At 49.6% G+C, this 24,189-nt stretch overlaps 2 protein-coding genes across 2 annotated transcripts in view; one reads left to right on the top strand and one right to left on the bottom strand.

The window, feature by feature from the left end:
* LOC306654554 (uncharacterized protein C20orf96) overlaps window positions 1-17,614 on the bottom strand; it is a 52,486-nt gene extending 34,872 nt beyond the window's left edge. Inside the window, exon 1 of the mRNA XM_079128319.1 lies at window positions 17,464-17,614. The gene's annotated coding sequence lies outside the window, so the exon portion shown is untranslated. The remainder of the gene's footprint in view (window positions 1-17,463) is intronic.
* A 180-nt stretch (window positions 17,615-17,794) lies between these two features.
* SOX12 (SRY-box transcription factor 12) lies at window positions 17,795-21,086 on the top strand. The gene has a single exon (XM_079128341.1). The coding sequence runs from the start codon at window positions 18,251-18,253 to the stop codon at window positions 19,193-19,195; it is 945 nt and encodes a 314-aa protein (XP_078984467.1). The 5' UTR covers window positions 17,795-18,250; the 3' UTR covers window positions 19,196-21,086.
* Window positions 21,087-24,189: the final 3,103 nt, after the last annotated feature.

The raw sequence follows: 24,189 nt of genomic DNA, 5'->3' as shown, positions 1-24,189 counted from the left end.
CTTGCTGAGTTGCTGGGGCTGGCCTCAAACTTGTGATCCTCCACCTCAGCCTCCTGAGTCACTGGGATCGCAGGTGTGCATCACCGCACCTGGCTCCTTTCCAACCTTGTGCTCAGCCACTGTGCCCATTACATCCCTTCAACTCAATTCCAGGCATGGCTGACGGGGAACAACCAGGAGGTCAGCATGGTGGGAAAGTGCAGTGATACAAGACCCAGTCAAGCGGGAGCAGGGATTAGACCACACCACATTGAGGTTGGAGTTCAATCGAGGGCACCAGGCATACGCAAAGCCCTGGATTCCTACAATGCTTGCTGGCTTGTCAATGTAACTAAGAAGATTTGGAGGAGGATGTGAAAATAAACATAGATGGTTTATGGAGGAGATAGCAAACTTTGCAGAGTTTTAAAATAAAACAGGCGAACATCTTTGGAAACAAGTTTGGCACTCTCTTATCAAAATTTAAAATTCACAGAAACTTTAACACAGTAATATCATTGATATGAAATGAATCTATAGTTATACTTGGATGTGTACATACAGATGTACATACAATGAGACTGGGGGTGTAGCTCAGTGGTAGACCACTTACCTAGCACCCTAAGGCCCTGGGTTTGACCTCCAACACAGGAAAGAAAAAAGTGTGCGTACTAGAATGTTCACAGCAGTATTACTCAGAATGCAAAGATCTAGAAACAACATTGAAACAACAACCAGGAACTGTTGGATAGGCTAGGAGGCTAGGGCACATACAAACAGTGGAATGCTATGCTACTGTTAAAAAGAACAGTTCTTTGTGTATTAATATGAAACAATCTCTAAGTTACATTATAAAATGGAAGAAGCAAGATAAAGTATGCTACCACTTACATACTGAAATGATGAAATAAATTTATACATATGCTTATATATAGAATACTCTGGAAAAATATTAATACAATTGATAATTGTGTCTTCTAAGAACAGGATATTTGGGATTTAGGGTGAATGGTAATCTCACTTTCCACAGTGTATATCCTTTTTTCATTGTTTTTTTATGAGTTTTCATTGTCTTTAATGAGTTCTACCAACAACAAAAACTTAACTATAAAAGCAAATGCAAACTACAAGACTTCAGAGAACCTCCCGCAGACTTTTCAGGGATGGGAAGCCATTTCCTCTACCTTTAAAAAATAAGAACTCTGATGGAAAAGTTTCTGAAACTGTACAACAGCCAACTCATGGGTCTTCCTGCTTCCAGACTAGATCTCTTTCAATCCAGGGAAATCAATCCCAAAATGAAACTTGATTACATTACTGGATTACCTTCAAAAACTGTGTGTCCTCCCTGGGACCCGTGGCCTGCCCAGCCTCCTCTGGGCCTCCTCTCTGGTCAGACCTCGCCCCCTGGCCCCGATTTGCTTCCATCTGCTCCAGCCAGTCATTCCTGGAATTGGACCTCTCTCTCCCACACACATGGTTAACCTTGCCCATTCAGGGACTCAGCTCTATCTCCAGCTTCAAGTCTTCTCTAATCCTCTGGACCAGACCCTCTCGTGGTCTCCCCTAGCTCCCTGGCCCCTCTGTCCAGCAGTTATTGCAGGTGTGGTGACATTGCATTTATGCCATTTTTTGATATCTGCCTCTGCCTCTCAACTTTGAGCTTCTTGAGGGAGGGTCTGGGTCTCTTTAGCTCACGCATTTAGTACAGTGCCTGACACATAGTAAAAGCCCAATAAGTATCTATTTCATGAATGATCTAGAGATTCCTTGGCGGAGACTACAGATCAGAGGGCCAGGCCCAGTGGTGCATGCCTGGAATCTCAGCTACTCGGCAGACTGAGGCAGGAGGATTGCAGATTAGAGCCCAGCATAGGAACTTTAGCAAGAACTTGTTTCAAATAAATAAGTAAATGAAAAGGATTGGGGATGCGGCTCAGTGGTAGAGAGCCCCTGGGTTCAATCCCCAATAAACAGATGAGGACATGTGTCTAGTTTAAGGATCCTCAGCCTGGCCTTTACACACCCCTCATGGACTCTATAAACTGAAGGGCCTGTTCGTTCATCTTTAGAAAGCTAATCACTCACTTAGTCTTCCCACCTTTGATAAGGGCGTCCTTCAACCCAGGAGGTCAGGCCCTCAGCTAACCAGCCCATCCTCCTCTATTTCTCTGGGAGTATAAAATCACTGAAACTCAACCTGCATGTCCCCTGACACTCTGAGGCACAGGGGAGAAGCACAGGTCTCTGGGTTCTATTTGCCTAAGTTGGAAGCCAGGCTTCCAGACACCCTGAGGCAAGAGTGGCCCTTCCCTGAGTCACCCACCACCCATCCCCACAGGGTGAGAATTCTGCAGACACAGAACTGCCCACCCAGAGCCTGTGCCCACCCTGTCGGAGACCCCATAATTCCCTTCTAAAAGGCCTCCCTGGGCTTCCCTGGGGTCATCTCACCTGTGGGCAATCTATTTTCCAGATGCACACCTTATAGCTCTGAGCCTTAGGCCTCATGGCAGCTGTTTACAAGATATTACTTGAATGTGGCCACAGGGGTTCCACTCATAAATGCTGGCTCCCTCCCTGACAGAACAGGAGGTAGCTGGACAGGGGCTGGATGCAGGATCCAGAGCATAACTCTCCTTGGGCCAACACATTCTGGCACAGAAGGCCAAGGTCCCAGAATTCTAATTTGAACCTGACTTTCTACGATGTTATGACGGTATATCCATCAAGGAGAAGAATAGAATATATCTCATTGAACACCTGCTAATCCATTCACAGATTAAGGGGTTAAGGGGTTCTCTTGAGAGTGGTTTGTTATGAAAACCAGTTTGGCTCAATCTCTTGCATACCCCTCTGTGAGCCCTTAAGAGAGAATCCACCAACAAATGTCTTCACCATTTGCAGGAGAGAAGAGACCCAACCCTGCACCTTAGTCTGCAGACCGAGAATTGTATAAATCTTATTCTTTATAAATTATCCAGTCTGTGGTACTTAGATATAGCAACAGAAAAGGGGCCAGCTAAGTTTCCAACTATACTCTTGTCCTTAGAATCACAGTGCCTCTGTCTGGTTCTGTCACTCCTCTGCTCACACCATTTTACTTAGCAAGAATATGGGTCTTGTTAGGGGACAGACAGATAAAGATGGTGGGAAACAAGGTTAAGAGAATAATTCTATACAATGGGCCCCCTGTGCCGGCCCCCACGTTTTCTTGACCAAAAGCAATTTGCCTGCATCCCTGCCTGGCCTAAGTGGACAGGATATGTCACATTCCTCAGCAAACTACCTGTTATCTTCAAGGAAATTCAGGCAGGAAATAACGTTGATAAGAGGAATCCAGGTTACTTTGAAGGAAGAGATATTTATGACCCTTTTCACAGACCAGATTCTGGAAGATAAGAATAATTCTTCCTGACCATAAAATTTGTAAAAATGATTAAGAATCCAGTTAGAACTGCTCAGCACGGACTAAGGTAACAGAGTTGTCATGGCAGTGGGGACTTGAAAGCCTGGTGTCATCTTGCTGTCAGTCAAAACTCAAGAGGTGGACCTGGGCGTGACTCTCTGGAAACTTCTTTGGAATCCCCAATAAAACTGGAGAGAGACAAGTTGTCTTTCTCCTCTCTGAAAGGACTCACTTTCTTCCTTCAGAGGGTCCCCTTTCCTTTTCCAGTTCCTTCAATAAAACTGTTACTCTGAGCAACATCTTTCTGACTTGATTGCAAGAATCAGGGTTTGAAGTGGGGGGTCTTCATGCTGCTTCAGTTTCTCAGAACACTCCAGCTCTGGAACAGTCTGATCAGGACAAGTGAGAAAATGAAATAAAATAATTCATGTAAAGGACCTGGCGGAATGCCAGATCCTCTGCCTATAGTAGCTCCCATGGATATTTTATTATTTATGTCTCTGGCTATTACCTCCCATGATTTTCTCTGTGTCATCCAAACGGGTCTTTTTTGTAGGCTTTCCACATCAATTCGGCCTCCTAACAACAAAGACAACGCTTCAATTTTCTCCACCTCAACAAATCCTGCCCCTTCTTCGATTGTAATAGCTCCTGGAGATTGCACAATTACTGTTCCAGGTACTGTACTAAGAAACTTACATGCATTAGCTCAACTCAGTTCTGACACCAGCTCGGTGAAATGGGTACGGTTTGTTAGGGCCCAAACACAAAGACCTAGGGATCTAGAGAGTGGGAACACTGGAGGGCTAAGCCAGGGAGAAGCCTGATTGCAGTCAGGCCTCTCAAATACCAGGAGACACAAGAGCCATTGGTCGTCCCCACCGTCCTCCAAGGCACTACTACCCCTCCTCCTCCAAGCCCCTATATCCAAGGCTGTCACACCCCCTTAGTCCTAAGGGTCTACTGGACTTTCAACCCCAAAGGGTGGGCAATTGGTCTTGGCCCACGCCACGTCGCCCACTTCATCGATCTTCCCACTCCCTCCTCTTTCTTCCTCCCTTCATTTATTTCTCATTTCTTCACTTTAAGTACTGGACACCGACTCAGGGCCTGGCTTTGTGCTCAAAGTGTTACCAGTGGAGAGGTTCGGGGGAAATGGAATTATAGGTCATTATTCCCCTTCGGAGAAGCCCCTTTCTGTCCCGCTATTGTTTGTTTTTCGGGAGAGCAGCAGGCCGGCTCGGTTTAGTCCGAAGCAGGCCAAGTCCCCTTAACTCCCAGCCCCCACGCCGCCTCCACCGGCCGTCGGATCCAGGACGCCCTGCCCCCTCCGGAAGGGGGAGTTGGGGGCGAGCGCCGAAATCTGAGCGCTTCTTTCAAGCCTCGGTTGCCGTAGAAACCGGGCGCACAGGCCTTGGCGGTCCATTACACCGCCCTCCAGCGGCGCAGCCAATGGGCTTAAAGCTCCACCCCGGCGCTCGGGCAGCTCACCAATCAGCAGGCTTGGCTGAGAGCCCTGCCCTCGGCCCAGGGACACCACCAATGAGCTTCGACGCTGCCCGCCCTCTGTCTTCAATGGAGCGACAGGACGCGGCGCTCCCGCTCCCTCCCCCTCCCTCCCTCTCCTCGCCCCTCTCTTCTCTCCTCCCTCTCTCCTCTGTCTCCCCTTTCCTCTTTCTCTCCTCTCCCTTTTTAAGGAATTCTCCAAATTAGAAGGAACTACCAGTAACGCCTTTGTCAGTTGCAGCCTGCATAATCTTTGACAGGTAGTTTATGTAAGAAGAGCAAAATTGTCCCAATTATACAACAATATATGTATTCACTACTAGGGCAAGTTTAGGCAAGGCATTGAAAATGTAGGCAATGGGGTTGCTGAAATCTGCCCTGTGTGAATTTCTTTCATCATAGGTATTTTCATTTAGTTTAAAGGGATCGATGAATTAGCCATCTTTCCTTGTTTGTATTTCAAATACAAATTAAGAGACCCTGAATTTTTTGACACTGAGTTCAAAAGACATTAACCTAATTAATTGGTAGCCAACTTTTATTGAACAATCTAACTCCTGGATTCAGAACATATTAAACTGCTGAAATTTTTCTCTGAAACCATGGGAGGAATTGTTTTCCAGTCACAGTTTTCTGTTTCCCAGGCCGGCCTTGAACTCAAAATCCTCCTGCCTCAACCTTCCTGGGATTTTAGGCATGAAAAAACTCCAGTTTAAGAAATTCTATTTTTGAGGAAGGCTGCATTATAGTTTTGACACTCTGAAGTCTAAATAAACCAAATATGCTTTTGAAACCTTATTCCATTTAAAAAAAAATAAACAGAACAGTTGATTTACAGGAAAATTGCAAATTTTAAGTTCTCATATACCCCACCCTCCCTGTTTCCCCTATTACCAATAATATGCATTAATGCAGTACATTTCAATTAATAAACCAATAATGATACATTATTAAGAGTCCATAATTCACCTTTAATGTCCTGACGTCCTTTTTCTATTCCAGGATCCATCCAGCATGCCATGCACCTTGAATTTAGTTGTCTTCCTTGTTTCTCAGACATCGAAATGACCTATCTGTGTGTGTGTGTGTGTGTGTGTTACTGAGGACTGAACCCAAGGGAGCTTTACCTCTAAGATACCGCCTCTCCCTAAATTGCTGAGGCTGGCCTGGAACTTGTGACCCTCCTACCTCAGCCTCCCCAATAGCTGAGATTCCACAGGCGGGCAGGAATGCAGGCCTGGCTCATATTTATATTGACACTTCTGATCCATTATCACCTGGATCATTCTAAGCCTCTTCCCACTCGCATGTCTGTAAACTCCCATCCTGACAGTGGAAACCACGGCTCCCCTCACCCACCAGCCATCGAATCAATCGTTCATTTCCGATACACGTGCTGAGCAGTGTCAGAATCAGCACAGTCATGAACAGGCAGGGAACAGCCTTGAGTATACTCTCTTTGGCCTCTGGTGTTGCAGAGGCCACTCGTTTCTAAAGTCACTCAGGTCAGCACCTTCTCCCCCACACCCCTCAGTGAGATTGTTTCACACATTGGTAACACAGTTAGGTTTTGAAGGGTGGTGCTGGGGATCAAACCCAGGGCCTGGCGCATTCGATCACAGCCCCCTCCTGTTTTGTCACATTCTGCGTTCAGTCTTGGCATTCTCAGATGTACTAAACGAATTTTTTTTTTTTTAACTTTACATTTTTTTAAATGTTAAGATACACCTCTTTGTACTTTTAAGTTGAATGACTGATGCATAGTTTCATAGCCATAATTATAATATCTTACAGAAGTTTGACTACCCTAAAAAACAATCCCCTGTGCTTCACTTGTTCAAGCACTCTGGCAACAACATATTTTTTTATTATTCTCTATAGTTTTCTCTTCCAGTGTTTTTTTGTTTTGTTTTGTTTTTCTAGCCTCAAACTCCTGGACTCCAGCAATCCTCCTTCCTCAGCCTCTCAAGCTCTCAAGTAGTTGTGACTTTAGGCAGATGCCACTTTGCCTGGCTTCAGTTTCTTTGAAGAGAAGGCACATAGTAGAGTACTTCTGTCGTCGTCGTTCTTGGTACAGCTTCCACTTATACTACCATGCTGAAGGCCTCAGCTCTTTCATTTTGAAGATGAAGAAACAGGCGAATGAGTGAACTGACTCCCTAGAGACTCAACACTGAGCAGACCCGTTGGCAGGTGACTGCCCGGCCCTGTGCATCTCAGTCTCCAGCTACATCTTCTGGATGACAATCCAGCACTGGGTCAGGGTTTTTAAAATTTGGGGATTTCACAGAAAGGCTGTTTTTTTAAAAAATTCTTCTCCTAAAATAAACATTTAAAAATTTGGAGACATATAAAAGAGTACCACCTTTTTATTTTGCCACAAATGGAAGTTAAAAATTTCCAGTAGTGGGCTAGGGCTGGAGCATAGTGGTCAAGGATTTGTTCAGCTTGTGCAAAGGCCTGGGTTCAAACCCCAGTACCGCAGGAGAAACAAACACCCATTTCCAGGAGCCCCATTTTGAAAAGCAATAAAAAGAGAAAGAAAGAAATGAAATGAATTTTCACATATTTTATTTGCTTTATTAACCATTACTTGCTAGTGGCTACTATTAATTACATATAAATTCAACAAAAGGGATGAGTGGTTAATGTATCCACAATATATTCTCAACATGTAATCAACAGAAATACAGAAACAGCATCCCTGGCTTTCCTTCACTGTGTGCGGGGCGGCCCTGGGGCTTTGCACTGGAGCACCAACTCACACAGCTGCAAGGCAAGTGCTCTTGGCCCCAAAGAGGGCGAGGGGTGGGGCTCACAGGAGGCGGCCTTGGAGCACCTGAGGCCCTGGGTTCAGTCCCCAGAGCTGCATAGAAATACATACAGCTACAGTTCTATACCATTATTTAATAAAAAGAAAGGGTCTTATAACACACATTATCACTTACTCTGAATTTATTTAAATGAAGAATTTAGATGAATTAAAAAAAAAAAAAAAGACCTTGTCTTTTCATTCTGCATGTCTCTGAGGACAACACTGGTTCGCTTGTTTGAAGCTGGGTCTTTCTGGAGTTAGACAGTGTGTGTGTGTGTGTGTGTGTGTGTGTGTGTGTTGGAGTGGGGGGTTCTAGCTCACCTGAGCTGGTGTCTTCCTTCCTTCGCTGAACAGATTTTTTTTTTTTTTTTTTTTTTTGGTACCAGGGACTGAACCCAGGGGTGCTTAACCACTGAGCCACATCCCGAGCCCTTTTTATTTTTTATTTTGAGTCAGGGTCTCATGGAGTTACTCAGGACCTTGCTAAGTTGCTGGGGCTGGTTTTGAACCCACGATCCTGCTGTCTCAGCCTCCTGAACCTCTGGGATTAAAGGCATGCGCCATTGCGCCCAGATGCTGAACAGATACTGAGAGCCTACGTTGTGCCAAGCTCTGCCAGGTACTGGGGATACAATGGTGAGAGCAGAAGCCAGGTGAGTCCTCTGAACTCATGCACAACGGAAGGGTTAATGGCAGGAGTCGCTGAGTGCTCTGCAGTGGGTACCAGGTGGGGCCATGCAGGGCAAGACGGGGTACACTGTCTGCAAAGAATTAAAGAGAATAATAAAAGTGATTGAAAGCTAGTCTGCTTTTTATTATCACCATGCAACCACAATTCTAAACCATGTCGGTGAGAAAATACTCCTCCCCAAAGAAGATCAAGTTGTTGGTCTATCTTGAGTTTTAATGATATATTTGTAAGCTTTAAATCAGAACACTTTAATTACTTATGCAGTAATAAGCCTTCTACAAGGAAGTTAATTCAAAGCATTCCCAGTAATACAGTCAGCTCTCATACCCAGGGAGCCAGAATCAACTGTATGCGTTCATTTTGAGAGTAAGTCCCAACGGTTCAGAATTGTTCAAGCCTGCTTCCTGCACAGCCGTATCTCCACCGCCTTTGGTACCACACACGTCTGTGTTTAAACAACAGATCCAAAACAATGACAGCACAGCAACTTTGAAGCTGAAGGAGAGACCTCGAGTTGCCAATGCTGTCACTTCGTGTGACCACTTGGAAATTTTGTATTTAAAATTTTAAAACAGTAAGAGACTAACTGGAAAATGTTGGTAACTACAACAATCAAAACTCGTGATTTAGTAACATCATATTATACTATTACTGTTTAGTAAAGTTATATTCCACCAAATTTGAATATATTTAACACTGAAATCGGCTCTTATTACTTATTTTGCAGTGCTAGGGATTGAACCCAGGACCTTGGGCACTCTATACTGAGCTACACCCCAAGTCCAGCTCTTTATTTATTTACTGTGGTACTGGGGACTGAACCCAGGGGCACTCTACAATTGAGCTGCATCTCCAACCTTTTTTTTTTTGGTATCGGGGATTGAACCCAGATGTCTTTAACGACTGTCCAGTCCTTTTTTTATATTTTATTTAGAGACAAGGTCTCACTGAGTTGCTTAGGGCCTCGCTAAGTTGCTGAGGCTGGCTTTGAACTCATGATCCTCCTGCCTCAGCCTCCTGAGTCACGGGGATTACAGGTGCGCCCCACCATGCGCGGCTTCTCCAGTCTTTTTTAAGACAGGTACTCACTCAATTTCCCAGGCTGGCCTCGAACCTGCAATCCTCCTGCCTCAAGCTCCTGAGGAGCTGGGATTGCGGGGTTGTGCCACCATGCCCATCTAGTGCGGCTCTTATTGTCATTTTGTTTATGTGATTCTGGGAATTGAACCCAAGGCCTGGCACATGCTAGGTGAGCACTCCATCACTGGGCCATATCTAGGCCCTAACCTAACGTACGTGTGTGTGTGTGTGTGTGTGTGTGTGTGTGTGTGTGTGTGTGTGTGTTTTACTGGAGACTGAACTCAGGGCCTTGCACACACTAGGCAATGCACTGTCTCTAAACTGTATCCCTAACCTGCAGCTCTTGTTTTTTAATTGTTATTTTTCTCACTTGCTTTTAAAGTATAACATAATTAATGAATTATTATTGCAACAGGCCACCATGTGGGTATGTTTTATAATTTCTTCAAAGAAATACATTGAGATAATTGAAACATATTGATCTATTAGCTCTGTTCTGTTTTTTGTCCTGTAATATTTAATATTTATTATTACTGATATGATTATACATACCAAGTTCAATAAGAGAGTTTCATGTGTATTTCTCTTGTGGTCATTATCACTAGCATTATTCATTGTATTTCAAGACTGTTACTGAAAATAATATCACTTAGAGGAGGTGGATGTTAAAAAAAATTATCTGCCCCAGGTGTCAACTGAGCACCCTGTACTAAAGAAAAGAAACATGGAAAGCAGCACGGGAGCAGAAGCCAGCAATCCCAGCTACAGGGGAGGCTGAGGCAGGAGGATGGCTTGAGCCCTGGAGTTCAAGGTCAGACTAGGCAACATAGTGAAAGTATGGTGAAGGAGCCAGGCTACCTCAGCTACTCAGGAGGCTGAGACAGGAGAATCCCAAGTTCGAGGCCAGCCTGGGCAACTTAGCAAGACCCTGTCTCAAAAATAAAAGAAGGGTTGAGGATGTCCTCCGTGGCAGAAGGCCCTTGGGTTCAACACCCAGACCCACCACGCACACACAAATAAAAAAGTAAAAGGACAGAAGGGGAGGGGAGGAAGGAAGATGTAACTTGGAGAGCTTTAAGGAGGCAAACTGGGTTGGCAGTGCCTGTGGTTCAGTGGCAGAGCCCGGGCTTGGTATACAGCAGGCCCTGGGTTCAATCCCCAGCACCCCCCAAAAAAGGAGGCAAACAGCATAAAAATGGTAGGAAAGGGGAGAAAATGGACTGGGGCAATCCTGTGGGGAGGCAGGAGGCTCATTCCATAGCCTGCAGAAACCATGCAGCTGGAGACAGCGGGAGAGAACGTCAGGTCCGTGAACAGCGTCAGGCCACTCCAGGCCTGGTGACAGGGTGAGCTGCGGAGTTCATCCTGAGAGCAATGGGCAAACCACCGGAAGCACCGGGCAGGCAGGAGACACAGTCGGACCTGTGACTGGAGAGTACCACCACGTCACTTTCAGCGAGCTGAGCAGAGGGCAGGCAGCATGCGGGGTGCAGTGGGGCCCACCAGGAGGCCAGGCCGGAGCCAGATAAGAGATGGCGCCCTGGACAGGAAGGGGGCCAGGATCTGTCTTCAAGAACCTCACGCACTATCTACCGCAGTCTGGCTGGAACAGCTCAGTGGTGAGCCCCGTCTTGGAATCCTGCAACCTGCAAGGTTTCTACTTTGGGTACCAGTGTGAAAGGACCAGGGCAGTCTGCGTGCACGAACAACTACATCGTGGTGGCAAACAGACATTGATTCACTCAATAAATATTTACTGAGCACCTACTGTGTGCCAGACAGTGTCCTAGGGTTAGAGCAGTAAAGATACAGGCAAAACTCTCGCCCTCGTAGAGCTGACACTCGAGTGGAGATGAGACAGGCAGAAAACAGAACAAAGAAAATAATTTTAGAGTATGACAAGTATTATGAAGGAAACGAAGACATCCGATGATTTCAAAAGGGGGACAGAGCCGGGTGTGGTGGCGTGCGACTGTAATCCCAGCAGCTCGGGAGGCTGAGGCATGAGGATCTCAAGTTCAAAACCAGCCTCAGCTAAAGTGAGGTGCTAAGCAACTCAGTGAGACCTTGTCTCTAAATAAAATACAAAATAGGGCTGTGGATGTGGCCCAATGATTAAGTGCCCCTGAGTTCAATTCCCAGTACCCCCCAAAAAAGGGAGGAGACAGAGGTGGATGAACACAGAGTGAGAAAGCAAATAGTAGATAATGCATAAAGTATGATACCCTTTTGATAAAACTAAGGACAACACAACACATTTTAAAGAAAGTGTGTATTTTTAGAAAGAAGAGGAGGGGGGCCATGAATTGAAATCAATTTCCGTGCATATATGAGTCTGGCAAGATGAAACCAACTACTATAAATAACTATAAAGCTCTAATAATAATAAAATAAAAGTATATATTTTTAAAAATAAGGGAAAGGGGAAAACTGGTGACCAGAATTTAAGATGATGAAGTTGCAGGTCCTCAAAAGGCTAAACATGGAGTCACCATAGGACTCAGCAATTGTACTCCTGGGTATATACCCAAAACGTGTCGTGCAAAAACTAGAATATGAATAGTCACAGCAACATTATCCTTAATAGCTGAAAAGTGGAAACAATGCAAAGGTTCATTAACTGGCTAACTGGTAAAGAAACTGTGGTATATCCACACAATGGAACAGTATTTGGCAAGAAAAAGGGATTAAGTTCTGATACACACTTACAACACCGATGAATCTAGAAAACAGGATGTTAAATGAAAGCAGTCAGTCACAAAAGGCCACAACTTGCACGATTCTATTTACATGAAATGTTCAGAAGAAGCAAATCCACAGAGACACAAAGTAGATTAGGGGTGGCCTGGAGCTGGGATTAGAGGGCTGCAGAGCAGACGGGGGAGTGGCTGCTAATGATGAAAGATGAAAACATTCTGAATCTGCATCTACTGTGATGGCGGCGCAGCTCTGAGCAGGCGAAAAGCCCCTGAATGACCCGCGCTGAGTGGGCGAACAGTGCGGTGTACCTCAGTGAAGCTGTTATGCTCTTTAAAAATGTTGAAGATGCGGGACAGACATGCCTCAGTATGGGGAGGCAGATGAGGAGATGGAGTTGATGGGAGACGGAAGGTTACCATGCTGTTTCGGCTCTTGTGCTGAGTGGCTGATTTCACAGGCTTATGATGTCATGTATAAATACTTACGTACAAGCATAAAATGAGGCAGTCATGGACAACACAGAGAACAACTCTGTGCACCTGAGAGGAAGACGGGTGAACGAGAGCAGAGAGTGGTCAGGGCAGATCCTGGAGCCCACTGGAGCTGAGTCTAAAACGAGGCTGTGCGCCAGCCAGGTGGGACTGAGGGGGACAGTGTTCCAGGCAAGGGAGACAGCATGCTCCAAGGCCCCGGAGTAGGCCCAAGCCTGTTGTGCTGGGGATCATCCCATTTAAAGGGGTATATGTTGAGATTGCGGAGTCCCTTCACAATTTTTTCCCAAAAACGTGTATCAGGGTGCTGACCTATTGCTTGTAACAGCGCAAAAGGAGGAAAGCAATCTAGATCTCTTTCAAGAAGGGACTGATGGTGTGGATTACAGAGCATCCATAAAATAAACGCCAGGGGGGCCTGGCAAGAAACCTGCACGCGAGATGGAAAGAGAAAAGAGCTGTGTAAAGAGCAGGTTACCGTGCAGTACACAGCATCTTTCCACTGGTGTCAAAAAACTATGCATGTGTGCATAGGTTATGAGCGTTAAAACTTCTGGCAATTTATACTAAATTTTATTTAAAATAGTGCCCTTTTCCTCTAGTGCAGATATTTTCTCAGATGTTCACTCTTAGCTTCTATAAATCAGTGTAGTCTGGTTTTACTAAAACACAGTATTTGTGCAATAACAAAAAACAAAGATACTTCTACATAGATGAAATATGAATAAATCCTTCAGGCAAAGTTTTCATATTTGTCAAAGCACTTCAAAATGGCTTGGTGAACAGATTCATATATATATGAATTATAGGACAGCCTGTACCAGTGAGGACTTTGTAGCCCTATGGAAAAATGAACAAGGTATAATTTTAAATGGAAGTTATGGGAGACAAAATAAAGACACCTTAAAAAAAAAAAAAAAAAGTGTGTCAAAAGAAAAAAAATAACTGAGAAAAAAACCCAACAAATTAGGCAGGGCATGGTGGCACACACTGTAATCCCAGGCTGGGGCTGGAGGATTGTAAATTCAAGGCCAGTCTGGGCAACGTATAAGATGCTGTCTCAATATAAAAAAAGGTTGGGATTGTACATCAACATTAAGAGTGCTTGCCTTAAAAAAAAGAGTTCTTGCCTAGCATGTACAGTGACCTGGATTCAATCCCCAGTCCCCCTAAAAACCAAAAACCCCAAACTATTAAGAAGTGGGTGGTTTTTTTTGTTGTTTTTTTTTTTTTTTTTTTTTTTTTTGGTGTGGTGCTGGGGATGGAACCCAGGGCCTTGTGCTTGCAAGGCAAGCACTCTACCAACTGAGCTATCTCCCCAGCCCAAGAAGTGGGTGTTTCTTGGCATTAAGACATAGATCCCATTTCCCCCCAAATGCTTCCTATAAGTGAAAGTTCCTAAAGGTGAACATTCTGAACTTAATAAGGAAAAATAATTATTTGCTGAGTTTGCCAAGTTTTATGATAAGAACAAATCAGCTACCCACGAAATTGTGAAGGAAAAGAAATTCATGCTAGTGTTGCTTTTGCACCTCAAACTGCAAAAATTACACCCACAGTGCATAAGTGCTTATTGACAAGGGAGAAAGTATTAAATCTGCGTATGTAACAAATACATAGAAAAAAATATATGCAGGGTTTGGTACTAACCTGTTTCAAGCATGTGCTGGGGGTACTGAGGAGTATCCTCCTAGGATAAGTGGATTCCACCCGGTCTACTGCTACATACTATATGACTCTCAAACTTAGAGGCTTAACAAAGCAAACACCATCTCAGTTTCTGCAGATCACTAATCTGGAAAGAATTCAGTTGGGTGGCTCTGGCAAGGGTCTCCCTTGAGGCTGCAGTCCTCCTGAGGTCTGACTTCAGACGGGGCTAGAGGATGTCATCCCAGGATGGCACACTCACAAGGCTACTGGCAGAAGGCCTCAGTCCCTTGCCACCTGAGCCTTCCCACAGCGCTGCTTCAGTGTGTCCTTACAACATGGCAGCTGGCTTCTCCCAGAAAAAGTGATACAAGATAGAAAGCAAGAAGGAAAACATGAAGCCTGGGTCCTAACACACAGCAGCATGTCTGCCACATTCTGCTCATCAGAAGCAAGTCACTAGGTATAGTCACACTTAACCGGGGGAGGGGAGAAAGAATTGAAAGAAATATCAAAGAATCTGTAGACATATTTTTGAAATGAAAAATATCTAGCTGATCTTTCCCTTTCCAAACTTCCCTCCTCCAATCCACCCACAATGTATGAAACCTTAATCTACCTAAAGCACAGCTCTGATTATAATGCCCTGTAACTAAGAACCTTTCCCTAGCTCTGCATAGCCCAGGGAGTTTCTTAACTTTCTAAGGCCTAGCCACCATATGACCCTCCAGCTCCAGATCCTTCCAGGTCCTCCTGAACACTCCTGGTCTACACTGAGATCTCTGGTCTTGCAGTCTTTCCATGCCTTGAATATCTCTCAATACCTTACCCTGATTTCTTTCTCATCTCCCTCCTCTTGCACTTGGTGTTTCCTGTGCCTGGAATGTTCTTCCACCAGATCTCTGTGCGGATGACTCCTTATCGTTTTGGGGACCTAAACTCACCCCAAATCTCCATTTCCATCCCTGCAGTCCCAGTCATCCACTGTCCTAGTACCTTGCTTCATTTTCTTTATAGCACTCACAACAACGTGAAAGGATTTTATTTGTTCATCTGGTCTTTTCTGTTGTCCCCAACTATCCCTTAAGAAGGACCTATAGAGCCATGCGTGGTGGCACATGCCTGTAATGCCAGCAACTCAAGAGGTTGAGTCAGGATTCCAAGTTTGAGGTCAGCTTCAGCAATTTTGTGAGGCCCTAAGCAATTTTGTGAGACCTTGTCTCAAAAAAATAAATAAATAAATAAATAAAAATTTAAAAAAAATAAAGAGCCCCTGGGTTAAAACCCAGTACAAAACAAAACATACCTCTGTCTTGAACACTGCTGTAACCCAGTAGTCTGTTGGTCTGTTCAGGGACAATTAAAATAAAAAGTGAAGACAGATCTCCTTCACTGAACTCTCATGCCATCTCGTCTATGTGAATGTGTCCTGGTAGCCACACAGCATAAGGCAGGCAGCGATGTTTTAGGGGCACAGACTGACAGACTTTAACCATCTGTAGCTCCCCAGCATCCATCACTGGGCCTACAGAATAGTAAGTACTAATACATGTTTGCTCAACAGATGGACACATGCACAGAAAAGAAAGGGAGGGAAGAGTGGTGGAATAATGGATGTGTCATTTTTCCAGCTGAGAACAGTGAAACCCTGGACCAAATCAATCTAGCTGTGGGTACTACTCAGATACACTGGATTAATAATAGCGGCAGCTAAAGGGTCAGGAGAGCCTCCCAGAGGCTCTAAGCACTGAAGAGAGGGTTCTGCAGAACGTGTCATTTACTTAAAAAACAAAAATGAATATGAAGTGGAGAAAGCATAAAGGTTTCAGAAATTTCAATAAGATTTTTATTTTTTCCACCACTACCTTGATACCCTTTCCGAAATCTTAAATCCGTCCCCACCCCACCGCTTTTTCTCATGATGCTGGCAGCTCTGTGTTGCTGTTCTCGTGTAACTACTGTGAAATCTAGTCCCAGATAACTTTTACTGAACATTTAGTAGGTATCAGCAATGTATTTACATCCATTATCCTATTTAATCCGTAAGAACAACCTCAGGAGGGAAAAACTACATTATCTATATTTTAAGGATAAGCAAAAGGAAGCACTAAGACATGAACCAGCGAACAATGAACCGCCCAGGCTGCAATCGTGAAGATCCAAATACAGGCATTTCCAGCTCCTAATTCCAACAAGGTGCAGAAGGCATGAGGGCGGAAGCAGAGCCTTCTGGCCAAGGCCCTGCGCCTTTAAGAGTCGCCCCCTTCCGCTGGGGACACTCCGACTACCCACCCAAGCACCCGAAGCACCGCCCAGTCGCCCGCGCCGCGGAGCCGCACCTCGGCCCCGGCTCCTCCCGGCCCACACCCTCCGGCTCGGACGCGGTCTGGGCTCGCCCAGTGGGGTGAGCGCCACCGTTAGAGGCGCGTTCCGCGCCAGCCGTACCCCGGGAGAATGCCACCTTTGCGACCCTTATCCCGACCCCTGCAGCTCCTGCTTTCCAGGGTGGAGGCCTCAGTGCCCATTCCCACAACTCGGTGAAGGTGACCTCCCCCGGGGCGGCACACGCCGGGTGGGGCCAGAACCCGCTCACACGTGGTGGACTGGCCGCGCGCAGCCCCTCCCCGCCACGCGCTCGGGGCCTGCGTCTCGGCCACGCCCCCGGGCAGACTCCGCCCCGCGCCCCTGCACGCGGCTCCCGGCCTGGGAAGGGCGAGGTGCCCACAGCCCGCACCGAGCCGGCTGCACGGCGGGGCGTGACCCGGGGCTCGGGCACCCGCGCATCCTCGAAGCTCGCCCCAGGGTTGTAAAAGCTAAAGCCTGCTCGGCTCAAGAACGTTGATGGCCGGCCCTTGGTGTGCTAGAGCGCGGGCACCGGGGGCCTAGGATTCGAGTCCGAGTGTGCACGTCCACCGGGTTTCGTCTTTGGAAAGCGGGCGTCATAACTCCCTTTAAGATCCTGTAGCGCCTCAAAGGAGAATGGAGAGAAACTGGTTCATTGGCGGGGCCCTATGTGTAGTAGGTAGGGGCTACATCTATGACAGGGCAAACCTGTACCCCTAGGCTTGAGTCTTGGGCCCCCCAAATTCTCTTCTGGGCCGGTCCGAAAGCTGTCCCCCAAAGAGAAGGGGGACGGGAGTCCTACCTGGCGACAGGTGTCACTGAATAAGCTAAAACTGCAAAGGCCACGCGGAGCGAGGTCAGCCTTTGAGAGCCAGATGGAAAGCACGCTCGGCGTCCCCCCACCTTCGCTCCAGCCCCCAACCTAAGAAAAGAAACAGATCTCATCGGTCTCCCCCAATCCCAGGCGCGAGACCGCCCAGCCCCGCAGCCCCAGCCCCGCCCCGCTCCCGCGGCCAGCGATTGGGAGATGCAAATGCCGGGTTCTCTGCCCGGCAACGGGTGACGCGACGCTCGAGCGCGAGGCGTGGCCCGGCCGCAGCCCAAGCGGGCACCTCGGTGTTTACACGGGGCGGCCCCGCGCGCGCCGCAGCGGCCCGCAGACGGCGAGGGGGAGGGGTGGCGCGCGCGCCGGCGGGGCCGCGCGGGGAGAAAGACACTGGAAGGCGGCGGCGGGGCGGGGAGCGGCGCGCGCGGGCCGCGGCGGAGCCGGAGGCTGCAAGAAGAGCCCGTGGGGGGCTGGGGGGTGCAGTTCCTCCGCCCCCGCAAAACAATGTGTGGCGTGCGGCAGGGCGCAACTTGCCCGGGGCGGCGGGGGCGCGCCGAGCCCGCCTGAAACCGCGCCGCTGACCTTCTTCCCCCCGCCGTCCGTTGGGCCCAAGCGCCCAGCTCCTCGCTCCCCAGCTCGCGGGGGCCGGGCCGAGCCGCGGGGCGGGGCCGCCCCTCCGTCGCTGCTGCCTCCTCCCCCACCCCCAGCCGCGGAGGATGCGGACGGCCCCCGGCGGCGTCTAGCGGCCCGGGGCCCAGGCGCGATGGTGCAGCAGCGGGGCGCGCGGGCCAAGCGGGACGGCGGGCCGCCGACCCCGGGGCCCGGGCCCGCCGAGGAAGGGGCGCGCGAGCCTGGCTGGTGCAAGACCCCGAGCGGCCACATCAAGAGGCCGATGAACGCATTCATGGTGTGGTCGCAGCACGAACGGCGGAAGATCATGGACCAGTGGCCCGACATGCACAACGCCGAGATCTCCAAGCGCCTGGGCCGCCGCTGGCAGCTGCTGCAGGACTCGGAGAAGATCCCGTTCGTGCGGGAGGCGGAGCGGCTGCGCCTCAAGCACATGGCGGATTACCCGGACTACAAGTACCGGCCGCGCAAAAAGAGCAAGGGGGCGCCCGCCAAGGCGCGGCCCCGCCCCCCCGGCGGTGGTGGCGGCGGCAGCCGGCTCAAGTCCGGGCCGCAGCTGCCGGGCCGCGGGGGCCGCCGAGCGGCGGGAGGGCCTTTGGGGAGCGGCGCGGCGGCGCCAGAGGACGACGACGAGGACGACGACGAGGAGCTGCTGGAAGTGCGCCTGGTCGAGACCCCCGGGCGGGAGCTGTGGAGGATGGTCCCGGCGGGGCGGGCCGCCCGAGGACAAGCCGAACGCGCCCAAGGGCCGTCGGGCGAGGGGGCGGCCGCCACCACCACCTCCCCAACACCGTCGGAGGACGAGGAGCCAGAGGAAGAGGAGGAGGAGGCGGCAGCGGCGGAGGAAGGCGAAGAAGAGACGGTGGCGTCGGGGGAGGAGCCGCTAGGCTTTCTGTCCAGGTTGCCCCCGGGCCCCGCCGGCCTGGACTGCAGCGCCCTGGACCGCGACCCGGACCTGCCGCCCCCCTCGGGCACGTCACACTTCGAGTTCCCGGACTACTGCACCCCCGAGGTTACCGAGATGATCGCAGGGGACTGGCGCCCGTCTAGCATCGCCGACCTGGTTTTCACCTACTGAGCCCACCGTCAGCGGGGCGCGCACGCCCCCAAACCAGCTGTTTACATACAGGAATCAGGTATTGGGGCCCCTCGGAGGCCGAGGCTGGCACCCCATCTCCCGCGCAGCCTCCCCCCTCCTAGACGTGCCCATCCCCCCGATCCAGACATATCCCTCCCCGCAGACACTCCCCAAGGCGGCCCAACCCCCATCCTTCCCCTGACATCAAGCCCCTCCCCATCTGTCCCCTCCCGCACAGCCACCAGCAGCCAGCCCCCCTCCGATACACCTCCCATCCCTCTATCAGACCTGAGCCCCTCCCCCACTTTGCACACGCCCCTCCTCGTGGCCGGAGGACACGCCCCCTCCCTTGCTCGCGAATCCCTCCGCCCTTGGCCTGCCTTCTCGGTTAGGGGGCGATGCGACCCGGCCGCACCGCGCGTTCCTCTCGTGCCCCTCCCCTCTCGGGGGGAGGGGCGCGCTCCTGTTACTCGGGGAGCGCTGGGGCCCGCCCCCTCCGCTTGGACCACCCCCTTCTTGCGCATGCTTAATGCTTCTTGGGAGGAGGGGGCTGGTCCCAGCTGAGCCGCCAGCTTCTGTCTCCTCTCGGAGAAGGAGGGGATCGGGTGTAGAGCGATCCTAAAAAATCTCATCCTGGAGCCCGTGGCTTCCTCTCAACCGACCGGGCATCACTGCCTTAATGGGAGAAGCACTCGGAAGGGAGAGAAAGAATCTTAACTGGCCCGAAAGGGTTGGTTTGGGCTTGAAACTCTTAAGTGGCACAGCCCCTTTTCCCAATGTGGTCACCCTCGCCCACCACCTTCCCCAATTGCGCGAATGCCTTTACAACCGATCGTGGTCCCCAGAAACGTCCCTTTCTTGCCCCAACTGAAAATTAGGAATGGGGTCTTTCTCTGGAAATCCACCGAGAGAGGGACTGCTCAAGATAACTCAGAACCAAGATGCCTACTAGTCTGGGGACAGGGTTCTTGCTGCTCCCTTCCCCGTGGGGAAGCGCCCTATCATCTCAGGGCACCCTCTCAGCCTAGGGCTCCTCCCTAAGCCCACGGTCCCTTCCTAAGTCCCTCCAGATTCACCCTCCACAACCACAGCTGCAGTATTCAGTGGGAGAAACTAAAGCACGTTGGTGCTAGGGGGCTGGGACTGAGGCCTGATGACAGATGGAGTGGCAGGAGAGTCGCGCGTCCAAGCAACGACTTGAGAGAGATCATCGGTCGGCCAGAGACTGAGGATGGGCTCAGGGGAACGGAGGTGGGCGTTTGCGTCTGTTTTTCCGTGTGAGAAATGGGGTTGGCGCTGCTGTTAGGAGGAAATTAGGAAGTTGTGTCCGGTTCAGGGTGCCCTTGGGAGCCCTGCCCCCGTCCTGTTACCCTCTCACCGTCTCCCCACTCGAGCCCCGCCCCTCCGGCCTCTCCACACCCCCTCCGCCCTCACTACCTGTATCTCACCGGCGTGTGTTCACCCTCTGGGTGGCTCACACACTCTCATTCACACACACAAATCTCAGGAACAAACGGTCCCAGAGTCCTCCGGGACCCCTGCCCAGGGTCTCTGCAGGTCTCTGCCCCACGCGTTCCCTTCGCTGACAAAGCCACCAGCTGCCTCCTTTAAGCTTGGTGCTCCGGCTCTGGGCCTTTCTTGCGCTCTTTCTTTCTCTCTCTCTCTTTTCTTTTTTCTTTTTTTTTTTTTTTTTTTTTTTTTTAAGAAAATAACAACAAAAAAAGACAATGAAAAAAAAAAAAAAAACGTCATGTGAGTGAAGAGATGTCTCTGTCTGTGGTCTTGGAGAACTAGTCGTAGCTGAGGGAGGGTCCCTCCTCTGGGGCACTGGCACCCACAGCAGGACTTGCGCCAGTCTGATGCCAGGACTGAATAAAGTGTGTTTGCCCCGACCTCGCCCTGTGGTTCTGCATGTCTGTGCTTTCCTCAGCCTCCCGTAGGATTCATTCCCCACAGGAAGAGCTGGTTGTCTCAGGGCGAGCACCTGGCTTCTCTGGGCCACTGTCTCCATCTCAGGACTCCCTACCTTCATAAAGGACAGCAGACATGTCCCTGCAGTGGCCAGGCAGGTAACATCAATGAGTGGGTGAGTCTGGGTGGGCCTTGGCTGTGATGACCTAATTCAGGGGTGGCCGCTGCTGGTGGTGACGATGTGGGAGAGCAGTCTGTAACCAGATTTTTCAAGAGAAGCTGGAGCTGTTTCTGAGTCATATCAAAATGAAAGCTGGCTTGACTTTTGAAAAAATTGCTGTGGGCCAGATGCAATGTATGTGGACAGGTCACAACAAAATGGGTCAGCTTGACCTTGCCCTCAGAATTAAGAAGCAGGATTGGGCCCCTCTGCCTGTGCCCAAAGCCCCGCTCTACCACTGAACACCTTCATGACCTTGAGCAAATTAACTTCGTCCCCCCTCTTTGGATTTGTGGAATGTGAGACTAAGGATTTTACCGTCTTCTCAGGGTGAAGCCAGGTTTGAGGTGAGAAGCATTTGCCATTCTTTGGTCTTGAGGGTTGGGTGGCGAAGCAACCTGCAGGAGGCCCACAGCCAGCCCACGCCAGAGATCCTGCTTCTGCTTCCTGGCAAAGTGTCCAGGGGCACCGCCTCCCCCCTGTGGGAATCCCTGTGGCTGTTAGGCTGCTGGCTCGGCCTGGCTCACAGCCTGCAGTGTAGACTTACTGAATGACCAGAGAGCAGTAGAACTGCAGTTCCTCCCCTTGAGCTTCTGACTGGTGGTGTGGACACTGAGGCCAAGGCCTTTCCCTCCCTTGTCCTCCTGAGACCCCTGCCCCTAATTCTTTTTTCATCAGATCCAGTGAATTTCTAAGATCAGACAAAGATCCTTTTTTTCCCCTGAAAGAGCCAAGGCTGGGTGTGGGAATTATCAGTCCTTCCTTAGCCTTTCTGGTTGGAAGCAAGCTGGGAAAAAATCCAGTAAGAAGAGGTAGCTTGGGGAGATCCGGAAGGCAGGGAAATGTGCTCCATGGACGTGCCTTCAAGGAAGGCTTCCCCAGCTGTGGGAGGCAGGGTCAGTGGCTTCCCCATGTCAGGCTTTCAGGGTCAGCCTCCTGCGGAGAGGTCACACCCTTCCCAGGGCAACGGGCCCTGGGATCTGATCAGAGCATGGTATATATGCCTGGCCATTTGGGTCCAATGCGGGGCAGACTGACCAGTCCCCACCCCAGAAGGCCAGGGCTTTATCAGGCCCGCAGGACGGTTTGACTTCTCCCTATGCCCAATCCTCTTCTTTTCACAGGTGTTCATCCCTAATAAACATCTTGCACCCCAAACTCGGTCTCTGTGTGTTTCTGGAGGAACCCATCTGCAGCCGAGGGGTCAAGGACTGGACAAAGGGATTGGCAGCTGGGCGCCTTGGCCATCTCCCAGTCTCCAAAGGAGTTCCTTCCTTCACCCACACTTTCAGCACCAAACCCAGGCCTGCCCTCTTCCAAATTTGCCCACCCAGGAGTACCCAGTAGAAGCCTCAGCTCATAAAGCACTCTGGAGCCCTGAGCCTCAAAGTCCCTCCCCAGGGCAGGAGGGAAGGGTGATCCTCCATGTCTGTCCTTCGGAATTGCCGGAAGGAGGGCAAAATGCATGACCAAAGACGCTGCTGAAGCCGGGGGGCCTCTGCCAAGGCTCCTTCCCCTGGAGGGCCTTAGTGTCCCACGTATAAAGTGGGGAAGGGCGGAGTAGGACCATCTCTTATTCTGGTTCCTTCCATGCTGAAAGGCAGGGAAGACACCTGCTTACAGGGTCTGTGGGGACACCTAGCGGCAAGAGGAGCAGAAAGCAAGTTCTAGTGGGAGGGGGGTGTCGGGGTGTGTCCCACTATAAGGAGCTAAATCCATGCAGTTATTGAGTCACTGCTGGGTGGTGTCCCTTGCCTGGGCAGTTTCAGCCATTTTAGTTCCAAGGCCTTAAAAACATCCATATGCTAACATTGGTTATTGTGTGGCAAGTTGCCAGGAATTTAGCAGCTTAAAAACAGCCATGCATTTACTGTTTGTTGGTCTCTGGCCCTAGCTTAGCTGGGTCTCTGCTCAGGATCTCCAGGCAGCCACCCAGGTACTGGTTGATCTGAATTCCTTTCTGGTGTTCAGCATCCTTTTCCAAACTCAAGTGATTTTGGGCAAAATTCAGTTTTTTGTCTTAGGACAGAGTTCCTTGTTACTTTACTGGCTGTCAGCTGGTGCTGCCCTCAATCCCTGAAAGCTGCTCACAGTTTCTTACCACATGTCCCTCTCACCAAACCTCACAACATTGCCAGAGCTAGCAGGAGAATCTTTCTGCTGTGCGGAGTCACCTGCCTCCAGAAGATGTCAAGCTTGGTTTTTGTTTTGTTTTGTTTTTTGTTTTTTTGTTTCTTTGTTCTTTGGTACCAGGGATTGAATCTAGGGACACTTAAACACTGAGTTACATTCCAGCCCTTTTCATTTTTTATTTTGAGACAGGGTCTTGCTAAGTTGCTTAGGGCCTCCTTAGGTTGCTGTGGCTAGCCTCAAACTTGTGATCCTCCTGCCTCAGCCTCCTGAGTTGCTTGGATTACTGGCATGTGTCACCACATCCAGCTTAAGGTCATTTTTAGGAGCCTACTGGTGCTGGGCATGGTGGCATATGCTTGTAATTTTAGTGACTGAGGAAGCGGGGACAGGAGGATGGTAAATTCTACACCAAACTTAGTAACTTAAGGAGGAGTGAAGCAACTTAGTAAGACCCTGTCTCAAAATAAAAAGTTGGTGGGGTTGGGGACATAGCTCAGTTGGTAGAGTGCTTGCCTGTTAAGCACAAGGCCCTGGGTTCAATCCCCAGCACTGCGAAAAGGAAGGAAGGAACGGAAGGAAAGGAAGGCAGGCAGGCAGGCTTAACTCTAAAACCTAACTTTCCATCCATCTCAGGTCCAGAGAGTAATAAAGTAACCAGGACAGATGGGCATGGAGTGCCCAGAGATGCTGTTTTTCTAGCAAAACATACCTGTGAAAGTGTTTATGCTGG

Source organism: Sciurus vulgaris (assembly GCF_902686455.1).
Source record: "Sciurus vulgaris genome assembly, chromosome: 2".
In the NCBI taxonomy this organism is placed as follows: Eukaryota; Metazoa; Chordata; class Mammalia; order Rodentia; family Sciuridae; genus Sciurus; species Sciurus vulgaris.
The sequence above is the reverse complement of the archived record's forward strand: the minus strand, read 5'-3'. Positions and strand labels throughout refer to the sequence as shown.